General features: G+C 43.2%; 1 protein-coding gene across 1 annotated transcript in view; it reads left to right on the forward strand.

Moving 5' to 3' along the window:
* MYO15B (myosin XVB) overlaps nt 1-17,185 on the forward strand; it is a 117,113-nt gene that overhangs the window by 84,664 nt on the left and 15,264 nt on the right. The window contains exons 29-33 of the mRNA XM_033960997.1: nt 2,953-3,188; nt 8,307-8,485; nt 9,548-9,620; nt 12,692-12,889; nt 12,988-13,091. Of these exons, the coding sequence (XP_033816888.1) occupies nt 2,953-3,188; nt 8,307-8,485; nt 9,548-9,620; nt 12,692-12,889; nt 12,988-13,091 (790 nt within the window). The remainder of the gene's footprint in view (nt 1-2,952; nt 3,189-8,306; nt 8,486-9,547; nt 9,621-12,691; nt 12,890-12,987; nt 13,092-17,185) is intronic.

The following is a 17,185-nucleotide window of genomic DNA, read 5'->3' on the forward strand; positions in this document are numbered from 1 at the left end:
GAACTGAAGCAGGGGGGCGGAGTGACCATTGGGACAGGAGGACAGTGCTCAAGGGCCCAAAGCAGTAGGGAGGCCCATTCTCCCCTAGCCTCCATTTGGTTTGACCATTTGTTAGGGGTCCAAGACACTTATTGCCCGGGGATCCCAGATCACCGTCAGTCCACCACTGCACTGAACCATTCAGGAGGCAGCTCTATAACTGGCCCTTCCAATTATTCAACATGGTAACAAGCCTTTTCCATAAGGAAACCTAGGTACTGAGATTCCATTCTAGAATGCAATGTAGCCAGCTAACAATGGGCCTAAAACGTAGGCGCTTGTGCTTAAAGCCTGCCTCATGAAGTATGCAAGTTGGGTCTGTGTTACATTTGGAATCATGCTGTGGTTAGATGTGTAATAATCTAGTTCTGTGGATATTACGGATCTGGTTTATGTATTGTAAAATTTTTACATTATAGGATGCTTGCATGTAATTTTATTGTGTATGTTATTCTGTGCTCCGCTTTGATAAAGGCGGAATATAAATAAGCTGGTGTAGTGCTTTTCCCACCCCACCCCCATACCTCTTTAAAATCTTTGCCAGCCTGCTGCTCACTCTGGCCTGGCTCCCTGTGAAATAACTTCCGGGTCACGGGGCCAGGAAGTGATGTCAGAGGGAAAGCCAGCGCGAGCAGCAGACCGGAGAAGCTGCTTGCGCTGGCAATGATTTAAAAAGGTGCGGGGTGAGAAGAGAGGGCGCGAGTGTGGTGTGGGCGCATGGAAGGAGTGGTAGGGGGGGCGGAAAGGAGGGTGGGGTGCTACCACCCCGGGCACTTCCTATCCTCGTTACACCACTGGCACTGAAGTAGATATGTGTGCTTGCGCTTAACACCAACCATAGCGATGATGTAGATGCGTGTGCTAAGTGTGTGGGAACTCTGCCAGTGCCCACTTATGATTCACCACAGTGTATGTCCCTTGCAAATACCATTTTAATCTAATCTAATCTTCGGTTTATATACCGGGTCATCTCATCGGGCTCAACTCGGTTTACAAATAGTTAGAAGACCAGAGTATACACTCAGGGGTGTCCAATCTGCGGCCCCGTGAAGTATTTTGTGCGGCCCCGGTCGAGGGCAATGCAGTGTTTTCCTCTGCTGCCCCCTGGTGTTTACCGTCTTGTCGGCTCCCTCCTCTGTCTTGCTGCTGCGTTTGCGCGGCCCCAGAAACATTTTTTTCGGCCAATGCGGCCCAGGGAAGCCACATGGTTGGACACCCCCGATGGAGAATAGAATAGAGTTTAAAATTAGAAACTTATCATTAAAAAAAAGATCTCACATTGGTATCGGTTAGTGGATTCTGCAGGTCAATTTTTTAAAGATTGTGAAAAAAACCAAGGTTTTTAAGGTTTTCCGAAATAATTGTAGTTGGCCTATCGTTCTAATAGGACCCGGTAGTCCATTCCAAATCTCTACCAACTTAAAAGTATAGGACTGACAACGTTTCCCAGTTGATTTAATTCCCATAAGAGAGGGAAATGGTAACTTATATATATGTTAAGCAGGTATTTGTAAATAACTCTTAGGGGCCATGCCAGCTTTATGCCTGTAAGAGCGCAGGTGTACACAGAAATACTAGTATTCTAAACATTTGTGTACGTACCTCTGGATTCTATAAATGGTGCCCAAAATTGTAAATAGTCCTGAGATCTTCGTGCAAATAAATTAGTTAATGAGCCCTTAACGATCAGTGGCGGTTAAGAATGAATTATTGGCATCCATTCATGAACTTTTCATCTACTGACGGTAAAACACCTCCTCTCAACAGTCACGTGTTGTTTCATGCCACACAGGTGTTTGTCTGCACTGAGGGTGGGCAGCTTTAAAACTGTTGATTTACACATGTAAGTTGCTGTCCAGGCCTATAAACCACTTTGAACATGTATTCATGTAGTCAAGTCATCCAAGTGCTGAGGGCAGCTCATAAATAAATCAAACGTCATAAGAACAGAAGAATTGCCGCTGCTGGGTCAGACCGGTGGTCCATCCTGCCCAGCAGTCCGCTCACGTGGCGGCCCTCAGGTCAAAGACTAGTGCTCTTAAATGAGTCCAGCCTCACCTGCGTACGTTCCAGTTTAGCAGGAACTTGTCCAACTTTGTCTTGAATCCCTGGAGGGCGTTTTCCCCTATAACAGACTCCGAAAGAGCGTTCCAGGTGTCTACCACTCTTTGGGTGAAGAAGAACTTCCTTACGTTCGTACGGAACCTATCCCCTTTCAGCTTTAGAGAGTCAAAGGATAAATAAAAATCTGATCAATAATTAAAGGACTCCTAAATCCTTTCAAACGAGAGCTAAAATCTAGAAATCCCAAACCATTCGAAAATCTGGCAACTCTACATTGCAGCCTTATTACCCTTTGATATTCCGGGGATATAGATCTGAAGAATGTTAGCATCTCGCTTGCGTTGAAGATTGTGTTTAAGGGTATATCTGTCCGCATGCCCTGCTGAATGGGACACACTCCACCATATCAACCTATATAGTGGTAGTGTGGAAAACTGTGTTAGACTCTTGTAGAATGGAAATAGAGAATGACACGGTGACAAAATTCATCACCGTTCCCGTCCCTGCGGATAACCGCGGGAAACCATCTTCATGTCATTCTTTAAGGAGAGAGGGAAGAATCAGAGTATGAATGGCCACAACCACTGATCCGCAAGCTTTCCTTTGAAGAATGCTGGTGTAGAAGGACCGAGGTTGAAATAGACACTAGAAAATAACATGGGATTATTTCCCGCGGTTATCCGCGGGGACGGGAACGGTGATGAATTTTGTCACCGTGTCATTCTCTAAATGGAAACCTGCACCTCTAACCACCCCCCTAGCTCGCATTCCCTTAACCTGACTCTTCCCCTCCCATCATTTTACGATTTGGCTGTTATACCAGCGTCTTCTTCTCCTCCTTCTTGCCAGATTCTGCGGTTTGTAGGGGACCCTGATCTCCAGGACTGGCAGGAGGTGGTTCTGGGTAATTATATCGCTCAGCAAGGGATCACCAGCCTGGGACTGCGCAACGAGATCTTCTGCCAGGTGGTGAGCCAGACGCTGCAGAACCCCTCAGAACAGCAATGTCAGCGGGCCTGGCTGCTGATGGCCGTGCTCCTCGGCTCCTTCAGCCCCTCGCCTGTCCTCGAGAAGCCACTGCTCAAGTAAGACAGCTCATGACATGTATCTTCCAGCGTTGCTTGCTTGTTTCATGCCACAGAGTTTAGCGGCTATAGGGTGAAATGTGCTAAGCGGGTTTGCCAGGGCTACTTCACCTAGTATGCAACTAGGCAGATCCAGGTCTCAATTTAGCCCCTTGGGCAAGGAGTTATATGGTCACAGTCTATATCAGGGGTCTCAAAGTCCCTCCTTAAGGGCCGCAATCCAGTCGGGTTTTCAGGATTTCCCCAATGAATATGCATAAGATCTATGTGCATTCACTGCTTTCAATGCATATTCATTGGGGATCAACTGGATTGCGGCCCTCAAGGAGGGACTTTGAGATCCCTGGTCTATATAGTAATGGTTCTCACAGATTCAGAATATCCAAAATGAATATAAATGAGAGAATTTTTTCAACAATGCACAAGGAATGGGATCTTATTGCTTCCTGTCCAGTGAGTGGGACAATCTGTAAGCTTAGAGGCAATGTGGACCGGAAGAGCAATGTGTAGCTTTCATAGGTCCATTTTTACTAAGGTTTAGTGCAGGGGTAGGGAGCTCCAGTCCTCAAGAGCCATATTCCAGTCGGGTTTTCAGGATTTCCCCAATGAATATGCATGAGATCTATTTGCATGCACTGCTTTCAATGCATATTCATTGGGGAAATCCTGAAAACCCAACTGGAATATTGCCCTCAATATTAACCTATGGACTTCACTTTTATCGGAATTTATCCAAACCTTTTTTAAACCCCGCTGATCAGATAGCTTAGCACAGTGGTAGGGAACTCTGGTCCTCGAGAGCCGTATTCCAGTCGGGTTTTCAGGATTTCCCCAATGAATATGCATGAGATCTATGTACATGCACTGCTTTCAATGCATATTCATTGGGGAAATCCTGAAAACCCAACTGGAATATTGCCCTCAATATGAACCTATGAACTTCACTTTTATCGGAATTTATCCAAACCTTTTTTAAACCCCACTGATCAGATAGCTTAGCACAGTGGTAGGGAACTCTGGTCCTCGAGAGCCGTATTCCAGTCGGGTTTTCAGGATTTCCCCAATGAATATGCATGAGATCTATTTGCATGCACTGCTTTCAATGCATATTCATTGGGGAAATCCTGAAAACCCAACTGGACTATGGCTCTCGAGGACCGGAGTTCCCTACCCCTGGCTTAGCAGCTAGATAAATTCCTAATTGCCAGGTCTCTCTAATATTCAAGATCGCCTCCCTCGCTCTCTTTTAATCCTACGGTTCCCTTCTGTCTCTCTTATTTGATTCCCTTAGTACCGTATTTTCACGCATATAACGCGCGCGTTATACACGATTTTACAAACCGAGTATAACCATGCGCGTTATATTCGTGAGCACGTTGTACAAATTTTTTTTTACATAGTTCCCCCCCGACGTCCGATTCACCCTGCAGGACCGCTCGCACCCCCACTCTGACGTCAGAGAAAGGGCGGGACCGCCGAAAGAGGAAGCAGCGCAGACGCAGGGCTCAGAGAAGGGGCGGGACCGCCAGCAGAGGAAGCAGCAGGACAACGATAGGCAGATTCTCCATGATGGGGGGGGGAGGAGGCTGTGGGGGTGCGCGTGGTCCTTCGGGGTGGGGGTGTGAGCGGTCCTGCAGGGGGGGGGTGAATCGGACGTAGGGGGGGGGACATCAGGCTTTCATGGTGGGGACAGGACTTCAAGGGGGAGAGGAGAGTCGGGGCGGGCGAGAGGAGAGTCGGGGCGGGCGAAAGGAGAGTCGGGGCGGGCGAAAAGAGAGTCGGGGCGGCATGCGCAGTATACGGGTGTGCGCCCTATATAAAAATTTCTTTACATAAATTACAGTTTCCCGCGCGCTATACCCGTGTGCGCGTTTTACACGGGTGCACGGTATATGAGTGAAAATATGGTAGTTTGTGTGTGGCGCAGTGGTTAAAGCTACAGCCTCAGCACCCTGACCCTGGGCAAGTCACTTAGGCCCAAATTCTGTAACCAGCGCCTAAAGTTAGGCACCTATTTCGGAGGCGCCCATCTAGATAGGCGCCAGTCTAAATTGAATAACAAGCCCAATTAAGCTTGTTAATCAGCACTGATTGAAATATAGGCGCCTATCAAGAAAAACGCGATTCTGTAACAAGGCGCCTCTAAAAATTTAGGCGGCTTTTCAAAAAAAATAGACGCTATGCATGTTAGGCGTGGGCGTGGCTATGTGCTAGGCGCCTTCTTACAGAATCACTGCTCTTAAGCGCTCAGCTAAGCGCATAACTTTTAAGTGTGGCTAGAGCTGACCTATTTAATGGGCGCCTCCGAAATAGGTGCCGCTCAGCGTGATTCACTAAACAGCACCCAATTTTACTTGAATCGCGCTGAACGGTGCCTATATAGGCGCCTAACTTTTGGGCGCTTCTTATAGAATTTGCCCATTAATCCCCCCCCCCATTGCCCCAGGTACATTAGATAGGGACAGACAGGGGAAAATGTTTGAGTGCCTGAAAAAATTCATGTAAACCGTTTTGAGCTCCCTTGGGAGAACGGAATAGAAAATTGAATAAATAATTGCAGGAATTGTCTAAAGTTAAATTATCCCTCCGTTAAAGGAGTGAAATAGAAGAAAATTGTTTGCATCCACTTTCCAATATCAATCGGTTGTTATATGTAATAGCATTCCATTGGAACGCTCTGAAATTTAGAAAGATGGTCAAGGCGATATTTTATGAAGAATATCTAAACTGATTTGAATTTGGGAAATATAAGGTAGAAATATATGAATGGTTTTAATGATTTTTTTGTAATTGATGGATGTCTCTAGTTATAGTATAGTAAATTTATAATCTACATAGAGCTGAGAGGTTTAATGGCAGACTATAAGTATTGTATTATATTGTATTTTATTATTATGCTTAGAATCTTTCTCTGAATTGAATACCATACCATATTCTTTCTTATGCCCCGTAAATGTCAGCTGGGAATCATTGTGGCTTATACAACATTAACAAGGTTAGCAACGTAGACATTATGAATCATAGCACGACTGCAATGAAAACAGATGCTTTTCTAGCACCTTCCTAAATTGAAGATAGGAGGAGGTCTGACGTAAGCAGGTCGGGAGGCAGTTCCAAATTTTGGGGGCCTTGAAACGCGAAGGTGGATTTGCAGAGTGATTTCCTCCAAATCATTGGTCCTCAATTAAACAATTAATCGTCTCTTGGTTTCTTTGACTCTCAAGTGAAGGGAGACGATTCACAATCCCATGTGGATATTTGACCAGAAGAAGCCATTGTCGTTGTGAAAAATGTTGACATTTTGTTGCATTCTGTACATTAAAAGGATAACGTTTTTAATTGTTTTGCCAGAGGATGTGGTTTTAAGAAAGGTTTGGACAAGTTCCTGGAGGAAAAGTCCATAGTCTGTTATTGAGAAAGACATGGAGGAAGCCACTGCTTGCACTTTATTGGTAGCATGGAATGTTGCTACTCTTTGTGGATTCTGCTTGGAATGTTGCTACTATTTGGGGTTCCAGAATCTTGCTTACTCTGAGATATTGGAATGTTGCTACACCTTGGGTTTTGGCCAGGTACTAGTGACCTGGATTGGCCACTGTGAGAACAGGTTACTGGGCTTGATGAACCATTGGTCTGACCCAGTAAGGCTATTCTTATGTTCTAATGTCTGTCTTTCCCACATTATATATGTGTGAACTTTTTTGCAATTGCGATATGATCAAAAATTTTATTAAAGTTGAAGAGAATGTGAGTTGTCAGGTAGTTCTGCATCCAGACCCCAGTAACTACATCACCATTAACACAGCTAGATAGAACATTCTCTGATTCTGAAACATTCTGATTTCTCTGATCCTATAAAGTTGTACTGGTCTCTCTGATGCTCATGAATTATGGCTTCAGTTTAAGATCGCCTCTCCATTTGATTCTGTTCCAATAGATATGTTAACAAATGAAAGAACCTCCCTCACCCAAGAAGTCTGCAAAGATTAGGGAAAAGAGATGAAGTCCAACTCCAAACTAAGCAGAAAATGAAAATAATTCTGTAATTTAATTTAAGAGCATTAACCGGACAAGCCCTCAGTCACACAGCAGCCTCTGGAAACTCCAGGGAAAAGCTGTCGCGAATTTACACCCAGAAAGGTGTTAACTGTGAAACATCCCCGGGCTTGCTCCGGATAATATTTGTGGTGCTTAACTAGTGCAAAATGTGCAATGTGTGAAAAAACTCAAATGAAAAAAACACACATTATCAAAATAAAGAAGGAATTCATCTCTTACCCCTAAGCTGGGGGCCAAACTGGAAAGTTAGTGTCCAAATCCAACCAAGCTCAAAAATACACAGGCTGTAAGAACTTAGCTTCTCCGTGTGTAATGGAAATGGTGATCCATAAGCAGTAAATGAAGTAAATGTCCAACGGACTCCGTTTCGGGGTGAACCCCCTTCCTCAGGAACCGCACTGCATGATGACTCTCAAGTTCGTGAATGAAGCAGGAAAGAAATGGCCATTTCTTTCCTGCTTCATTCACGAACTGAGAGTCATCGAGCAGTGCGGTTCCTGAGGAAGGGGGTTCACCCCGAAACGGAGTCCGTTGGACATTTACTTCATTTACTGCTTATGGATCACCATTTCCATTACACACGGAGAAGCTAAGTTCTTACAGCCTGTGTATTTTTGAGCTTGGTTGGATTTGGACACTAACTTTCCAGTTTGGCCCCCAGCTTAGGGGTAAGAGATGAATTCCTTCTTTATTTTGATAATGTGTGTTTTTTTCATTTGAGTTTTTTTCACACATTGCACATTTTGCACTAGTTAAGCACCACAAATATTATCCGGAGCAAGCCCGGGGATGTTTCGCAGTTAACACCTTTCTGGGTGTAAATTCGCGACAGCTTTTCCCTGGAGTTTCCAGAGGCTGCTGTGTGACTGAGGGCTTGTCCGGTTAATGCTCTTAAATTAAATTACAGAATTATTTTCATTTTCTGCTTAGTTTGGAGTTGGACTTCATCTCTTTTCCCTAATCTTTGCAGACTTCTTGGGGTGAGGGAGGTTCTTTCATTTGTTAGCTTGTTGTTGTACCTCCTCCATTTAGGGTTCTATTTTTTGTCTTGTCCAATAGATATGTGTCAGACTATGGTCCGGAGGGGTACAAGGCTGTTTGTCAGCACAAAATCCTAAGGGCACAGCAGCAGACTGTTACCAATCCAGAAACCTGTCGGACCCACCCTCCCACCTTGCTGGAGTGGAAGGCTAACGAGAGGAAAGGGAAGATGTTGCTGGATGTTTTCACCTTTAATGGTCAGTATTGATCGCTCTCAACTCTACCAAACCTGGCACTCAGTTGCTCAAACCTCACTGTCCTAGTTCCCACTCATCCTATATAATAAAACGCTAGCCGCGCATGCGCACTCCTATCTGCGTGTTCCATATGTCTGTGGCCGCAGGAGTGCGCATGCGCGCTTAACAGACCCCCATGCTCGCGGCAGCAGAAAACACTCCTTTGCCGGCTCCCCACTCGGTAAGGTTTTTTCGCCGGTCTGACCCTCCCATCCCTTCCTGACGTCTGACGGCTCACTTACTCCTTTGTTGCCCCCCTTCCCTTCCCTTCCCGCGGTCCCGACTACAAACCTGGAGATTCCAGCAGCGTGTTTAGCAGTCTTCACACGCTGCTTCGGGCCCTTCTACTGCCCTGATTTGCTCTGCCGCATCTCTGATGATGTCATCAGGGACATGCCAGAGTAAATCAGGGCAGTAGAAGGACCCGAAGCAGCGTGTGAAGACTGCTGCACACGCTGCTGGAATCGCCAGGTTCGTAGTCGGGACCACGGGAAGGGAAGGGGGGGCCGTAAGGGACTAAGGGAGCCGGACAGACCGCGGGAAGGGAAAGGGGGGTAGAGGAAACGCTACTGCTGCTGCACAGGGAAGTGGTGTGAGGGAAGGGAAATGGAGGGGGAGGGAATGCTGCTTTGGCTGCTGCACAGGGAAGTGGTGGGAGAGAAATGCTGCTGCATAGGAGGCAGGGAGAGAGACAGATAGATAGAAAGACAGACAGACAGACAGCGGGAGGAAGGGAGACAGAAAGAAAAGAAGAAAGACACAGGGGCAGGGAGATACACAGAAACACAGACAGACAAAGGGGGCCAGGGACAGAGACAGACAGAAAGAAAGACAGCGGCTGGAAGAGAGAGACAAAATTAAGACAGACAGACAGACATATATTCTAGCACCCATTAATGTAACGGGCTAAAATATTAGTATTGGAGATAAATGCATACTGTAAATAATGCGTGTCATGATAGTGTTTAAAAATGTGATCTGATCTGCTAATTGGTTGGCTTATCTGTTTCGCACCTTGGTTAGAGGAGCAGTACTTAACTGAAGTAGATTCCTGGACAACAGGGGAGCAGTTTGCAGCTTGGATCATGAAGTCACGGTAAGTTATTATGGAGGTAATTCTCCAAAGGTTGACTAAGTAAGCATGAAGTCTGTATTGGCAATTGAATGCATAATTGCTGTTATAGAATACTAGAATGCATAGTGTAAGGGCCTAACTTAACTGTAGTCGCGGCTTGATGGCTGGTATAAATGTTTATGTTTTGTTAACATTTGATATCCCACTTATGCATATTACAGAGCTAAGCAGTTTACAATAAAATACAGGTACTTTGAACGTCCCTATCTGTCCCGAAGGCTCACAGTCCTAGCTAAAGTACCTAAGTAAACAATTATTAAAATAGAAAAGATATAACAAAATTCCCAGAATGGTGAAAGACAGAAAGAAAGAAAGAAAAAGATAAAGAAAGAGAGAAAGAGAAAGAAACAAACAAACAAAAAGAGAGAGAAAGAGAAAGGAAGGAGAAAGAAAGAATGAGAGAGAGAGAGAGAAAGAAACAAAGAGAGAGAGAAAGAGAAAGAAGGAGAAAGAAAGAGAAAGAAACAGAGAGAAAGAAAGAGCGAGAAAGAAAGAAAGAATGAGAAAGAAAGAATGAGAGAGAAAGAAAAAGAGAAAGAAAGAGAGAGAGAAAGAAAAAAGAGAGAGAGAAAGAAAGAGAAAGAAACAGAGAGAAAGAAAGAGCGAGAAAGAAAGAATGAGAAAGAAAGAATGAGAGAGAGAAAGAAAAAGAGAAAGAGAGAGAGAGAAAGAAACAAAGAGAGAAAGAAAGAGAAAGAAAGAGCGAGAAAGAAAGAATGAGAGAGAGAAAGAAAGAGAGAGAAAGAAACAAAGAGAAAGAAAGAAAGAAAGAGAAAGAAGGAGAAAGAAAAAGAGAGAGAGAGAGAGAGAAAGAAAAAAAAAAAAGAAAGAAAGAGAAAGAGAGAAAGAAAGAGAAATAAATAAAAAAATATAATATAATATGACATAATATACACAAAATAAGTTAGAGATTGAGCAAAATACCAATCTGGTGCTAAGTCCAATCAATTGGGATCAATGGAGCCCCCACATCTGCAAGGAAGGATTGACACAGAAGTGATGGTGCCCAGAGGTGAAGGAATGCTTCTGCCTAACTGTTGGTAATTAGGTGCGTAACCGCTAATGCTCTATAACACAACATGTGTGTTGGGCATTCCTCTGACCCACCCAGTTTGCATGCACAGTTTTGGAGAATACGGATTAAGGGCAACTACACGCACAACTGCAAATTAGTGTCAATTAATGCCACTTAACCCCAACGAAAGACGATTATTTATGTATTTAAAAATTGTATATTCCACTCTATCAACATTTCTAGGCGGATTCCAACAAACCTACATAATTTATAACAAACAAATACATTAAAACAGCAATTACTTAATAAACTTCAAAACACTTAAAAAAAAATTCTAGAAAATCAGCATCCTTATACCTCCCATAAACAAAAACGTTTTGAACGGAATCTTGAAACAGTCAACATCACCAAGTCTTCGCATGTTGTTCAGGTAATTGGTTCCATAACTGTGATCCCACGCACATAGAAACGTAGATTTCCTATATTCCTCGCAGTGAATTCTTTGAACGGATGGGACCATCAGGGTTTTACTATTCAAGGGACATAAGTTCCGTGTTGGTCGATAAATACAAAGGGAGTCTAACAGAACTGGAGATTTCCTATCTGCCAATGTTTTGAAAACAAGTATCAACAACTTATAACAAATACGATACTCAATAGTGTACGGTAGTTCTTTAAGAACAGGAGTGATATGTTCAAATCTAGAAGTTCCAGTTGTGTTGGGACAACACAACTCATCTGCCCCATCCTACTCATCCTTCAGTAAATCTCTCAATCCTTCCTCTACGACAAATTTCTTGAAACCCCCCCCCCCCCCCATCACCAAATAATCAAATACCTCCATCCTATAATTGATACTGGTTGTCTTCTTGACATTCACCACCCTGTATTGGTTTTGTACACTGCTTTGTTCTTTATAAGCCTCTCGCACTGCCCTCTCTACTATATATATATTATCTCTGCTGTATATGTACAGTCTCCTGCAATGGTAAATCTACATTGTTCTTCGCTGTATAAACACCTTTACTGAATATGTACAGTTCTCATTGTATCTTTGCTGTAAATGTACAGTCTCTTACACTGTATAAAACCGCTCTGAACTGTTTGTGGTACTGCGGTATATAAAATAAAGTTATTATTATTATTATTAACCTTGCCACAGAGTTCTGAGGCAGCCTGTAAAGATCTCAATAATTTGTTTGGAACACCCAATAGAACTGGGTTAACATTGACGTCAAAGGGCGTAAAAGCCTCAGTTTTTGAACATAAGAATAACCTTACTGGGTCAGACCAATGGTCCATCAAACCCAGTAGCCCGTTCTCTGGTTGATGCCAATTAGTAAAATAAGTTACATATGTAACAGACCCTATTCTCTAATATGCAACCTCAAACACATGCTTGTAGAATTAATATACAGTATGCGCATTTGTTTGCAAGAATGTCTTAGCGTGCAGGAATTTTGGTGTGGGCATGGGGGGAGGCGGCAGCAGCTGTGTTGCTGAGGCTGCTTGATGTGGATTAGCAGGGCAAGATCTGCCCTACATGCAGAAGTGGGCCAAAAGATCAGAATGGAGGTATTGTCACAAAGGCAGACGTATATCAGCTCTCAATTCTGTATTAATTTGTGGAAATATGGAAAAGTCCCTGCTATGATTGGTAACGCATTCTCTTTCTACAATTTTACGATTCTTCAGGGTGTAGGAGCATGTTCCCATTGAAACTGCTTCTGGGAAGATTCCTGCTGATCATTAACCATAATTTGTTTTTTTCTGCTCATTTCTATGTGCACTGGGAAGACTTGTTATGTCTTGATGAGACTGTGTTTACTGGGGTTGCTATAAAAGGTTTGATTTTGACCCCATACAAATCTTTCCTACCTTTTTCTTCTCTCTCGTCTTCCACCTTCCCTTCTGTCTTCCTCTCTCACATTGTCCTATTCTCTATGCTCCTACCTGTCCACCCCTTCCGTTTCTTCTTTACCTCTTCCATTCACTCCTTTCCCTCATTCCCCTCTAGGGGCTTAGAGGAGCTCCCTCGGGGATGGTCTATCTCTGTTCTCACCGGAGAAAAATGGCATGATTTAACTGGCTGTGACTTTGTGTTGGATCTGGTGGCAGAGGTAGAGGAAGGCTGTGCACCCTTTGACTATTTCTCCAGCTGTCACACGATGCCAGATTGGAATGAGGCCAGCCCTCCATCACCTACTTTCGATATGTGAGTATCTAGTAGCAGTACTTCTCCAAAAGCCACCTTTTGCATGGTGCTCTACGAGGCTCTGAGCCGTAATTCATGCACATTTTCCTCAATAATAGGATTCCAGCAGCTCCTGGCATCCAAGCGCCAGCACTGCCCCCTGCCTTTGCAGCTCCTTCCAGCCCTGCCACTGAAGATATGTTTTCTGCTTTTCTTAATGGAGGTGGAGAGATTTTATGGGTAAGAGTGATGAGAAGGACCTAATGTTTCCCGTTTCACCTGTATAACTGCACAGAGATAGACGTGAGGAGAAAGGATGGGGTATTGGAGGAGATGTCCGAGAAACTGAAAGATTCCTGTTTTTTTTTATTATTTTGAACTTTATTTAGTTTTTTAATGCCAACAAAAGGTGCAATACAATTTTATATACAAATAATGATAATCAACCAAGCACTTATAATCAATCAGTATCTATACAAAAGATAAAAATTCCTTCCCCCATCCATCATTACCATCAGGAATAATACCAAAACAAAAGATATACCCCCCCCCCCCCGCTACCCCCTCCCCGGATGTGTGTGGTGAAGAAACAACAGAAAATAAAGATAAAGGATAACTATAGCAAATCTATAAAAGACGTCAATGGACCCCAAACTAATTTGAATATCTTATTATGCCCCCAGCATGTCCAGCATTCATTTTCTCATATTTATAAAGTTAAACATAAGCTCGCCCACCAAAAATTTTCTCCGTGATCTATTCAGTTTAGAAGCAGAAAATCACTTTTGGTTACCACAGTGTCTCTGACGACGGCACACTAAATCCAGTGCCCTGGCCAGAAGGCACCTGGAAGTCGACGTGATGATGTCATGTGCATGCGTGATGTCATCGCATCAACGTCCACACATGTGCGGAGGCCCGTCTGGCCACGACCCCTGCCGTTACAGGGATCCAGGAGGTGCAAAGAGAGACACCGGCCAGGAGAGTCAGTTGGCGCCGGCTGACTTCCTACAGAACGTGGCTCTCACCTGTAGGCAGGCAACCAGCGTGGACGACTCTCCTTCTCGCCAGTGTGTCGTGGCACACCAGAAATCTCAGGAGGCACACTGGTGTGCCGGGGCACACAGTTTGCGATACACCGGGTTAACATTATATTATCACATGATTCTAGAACAGGTGTGGGTAAATATTTTGGCCCAAGGGCAGCAGGCAAGGGTCCTGGGCTCACAAATCTATCTTGAGAGGTCGTATCATCCTTATATAATTGCTCTAATAGCAATAGGATACAATGTATTCAAATGGAACTTGGTATCATTTCACATCACTTCTAACCCAGTACTAAGTCAAGCTGGATCTCACTGCTGCTTAAGTTTACAATGAAGGAGAATCTTACATTGAGTTCCAATTTATCCTGGAATAATTACATGTCACCAAGAGGTCATTTTTTTCACTTCTGGATTAGTTAATGTGAATGGAGCTTTAGAAATTAATACTGAGGATAATTCTGAACACAAATAGAAAATAGAACTACGGGTACTCTTGGATTTAAACTTAGACTATAAGATCAGACTTATCCAGACACTCATTTTCTCAGTGGTCAATTACGGATGCGAAAGTTGAACAGGAAACAAGACCGAAGACTGACACATTTGAGCTTTGATGTTGGAGAATGATTTTAGGCATGCCATGGACCTACCAGAAGAACTAACAAATCAATTCTGGAAGAGATCAAACCAGCTATGTCACTCGAAGCTCAAATGATGAAGTTATGACTGTCTTATTTTGGTCACACCATCAGAAGAGAAAGATCATTGGAGAAGGACATCATGTTTGGAAAGATCGAAGGAACCAGGTGAAGAGGGCGACCTGCAATCAGATTGCTGGACACATTGAAAACAACCATTGGGATGACGCTGGAGGACCTTACCAGATTAGCACAAAAACAATTCCTTTTTAGATTTGTAATTCATCAAGTCACTAGGACATAAGAACATAAGAACATAAGAAGTTGCCTCCACTGGGTCAGACCAGAGGTCCATTGCGCCCCAGCGGTCCGCTCCCGCGGCGGGCCCATCAGGTCTGTGACCTGTGAAGTGGTTTCTGACCACTTCTATAACCTACCTCTAGTTTCTATCTGTACCCTTCAATCCCCTTATCCTCCGGAACCTATCCAAACGTTCCTTGAACCCCTGTACTGTGCTCTGGCCTATCAGTCGATGGCAACTAAGAAGAAGATAGTGTGTGCAGAATTGAGAATAAAGCCAGATTAACTAATTCAGAAATGAATGCTGGAGTAATTGATTCTGAAGTTTATTTTGTGTGGAGGTGGGGGGATGTGAAAACAACAGTAGAGTCAAATCTAGAATTGTGAAGTCCACAGAGAATGAGTCTTTGTTTTAATTCTGGAGTAGTTTCTTTAAAAGACGCCGCAGCCATGATTGAAATGTGAGAGAATTTGGAGAGTTACTATACCACAGGGGGAACTTTGCCTTGAAGCAGCCTGTTTGGGCGAAACATGAATTCATGTCGGCAGTTTCCACTCACCTGTTGCAAATGCCGATAAGCCTGTTTTTTTGAAAATGATTTGAACACTAAAAAGTATTTGAAACTAGAAATGTATTTGAAATCTTGAAAGCATTACAAGTAAGAGAAAATTTAGAAAAAAATATGGACTATTGGAAGATATGTGGTGAATATTGCTTCTCGTTGATGGTTCCCAGAGAACATTATCTCCGACGGTCCTGCTAAAATAAAATATTATGATCTGCATTGCTTTATGTGGATATGTGTACTTTGATTTTGATATTTAAAATTGAATTTGGACATCATATCGAAAATGCCCCTCTATATAAAAGAAAAACCGTCTAAGAAATTATTGGAATTAGTCCTCTTTTTCTTTCTGACTTTTAGCTCAAGGCGGTCAATGTTTTGTGCCCAAATATTCAGAGGAAGCAATCTGACAGCACTGAATATCAGGTGTGGAATTGGCTGGTGTTACTTAGCTAGTGCCCGACGATTTTCAAACTGGTATCTGGAGCAGTAACTAGATAAGTTAGGATGGTCTTTTTCCTGTCCTAACTTTATCTGAGCAGTTACCTGGCTAGTTTATTTTATTTTATTTATTTATTTATTTAGATTTTTATCCCGTTCTCCCAGTAGCTCAGAACGGTCTACAGATAAACATACACAATGGAGAGTAATTAGACAAATAACATGTTCTATAGGTTAAATGTTTGGACATACAGGACTGCGAAGTGGTTAAATACAGGGAGTATACAGTAAATTAAGAGAAGAGTTTAAGTATATGTAGTTTAGTTTAGTATCAGTCGTTTAGTTTGGTATGAGTAGTTTAGTTTAGTACAAGTTAGATGAGTTTCGGTACAATTTATCAGAGTACAGACTAAGAGACTCAATAGTGGACTCAATAGAGTCAGTAAATCTCAGCTCTGAACCTGAACTGCTCTGGTATGACCCAAATGGCACTGGCAGATGTCAGCCTAGAGGCCTCTGGGAGATTATATCAATCTGACCCTGGCATGGGAAGGCAGATAGACCCTTAGTGCAGGGAAACTGTTTTAAGTAGCCCTGATTGATATATTTTAAGTTTCAAGTAGCCCTGATTGAATCATGGCTAGCTAAAAGGTGTTAATGTCTGATTAAGAGGGTGCTTAGGACAATGGTGCACAGATCAAGCCAGAGACTTAATCCCATCACCATGCTTGCAGGTTTTCTCACCCTCCTTTGTCTATTAAATTGACCATTGTCTCAAACAGTTTGCAAGTTCTAAACAGAAAGATACTGGGAGATACAATATTTTCTCTATTCAGAATAAGATTCCAAGGTATAAAAGCCTGCTCTCTGCTCTATCAAGTTACCTCTCTCTCTTTCTATCTAACTACCTCTTGGCTCTTTGCTTGGCACTCTGGTTCTGTCTTGCTCTCCCTCTCTCTGTCTATCCTTCCCTTTATCTATGGAACACGAAGCTTCCTAGAACTGCAAGCTATGTCCCTCTCTGTCTCTGACCTCTGTAAGGCAGTGAGACTGCTTGCTCTCTGCTTAAGTGTAATGCTCTCTGCTTAATTGTAATGCTTATAAATATTACTTTTCTGTAAGACTATTTCTATAATATATTCTTTATATAATCACCCCTGGCTGTGCTTCTTATTTGATTCTATCCCTAATGAAACTTCTGTGAAGGAACTGAACCTGGGACCTGGCGTTTGTCAGTACGCCTTTCACTTAACCCCTACCACCTAATATTGTGGGGGCCACTTTCAAACTGACAGCACTGTCTGACTGGATATTCATCAGCATTAT

The sequence above is a fragment of the Geotrypetes seraphini genome, chromosome 10, assembly GCF_902459505.1.
Source record: "Geotrypetes seraphini chromosome 10, aGeoSer1.1, whole genome shotgun sequence".
Lineage (NCBI taxonomy): Eukaryota > Metazoa > Chordata > Amphibia > Gymnophiona > Dermophiidae > Geotrypetes > Geotrypetes seraphini.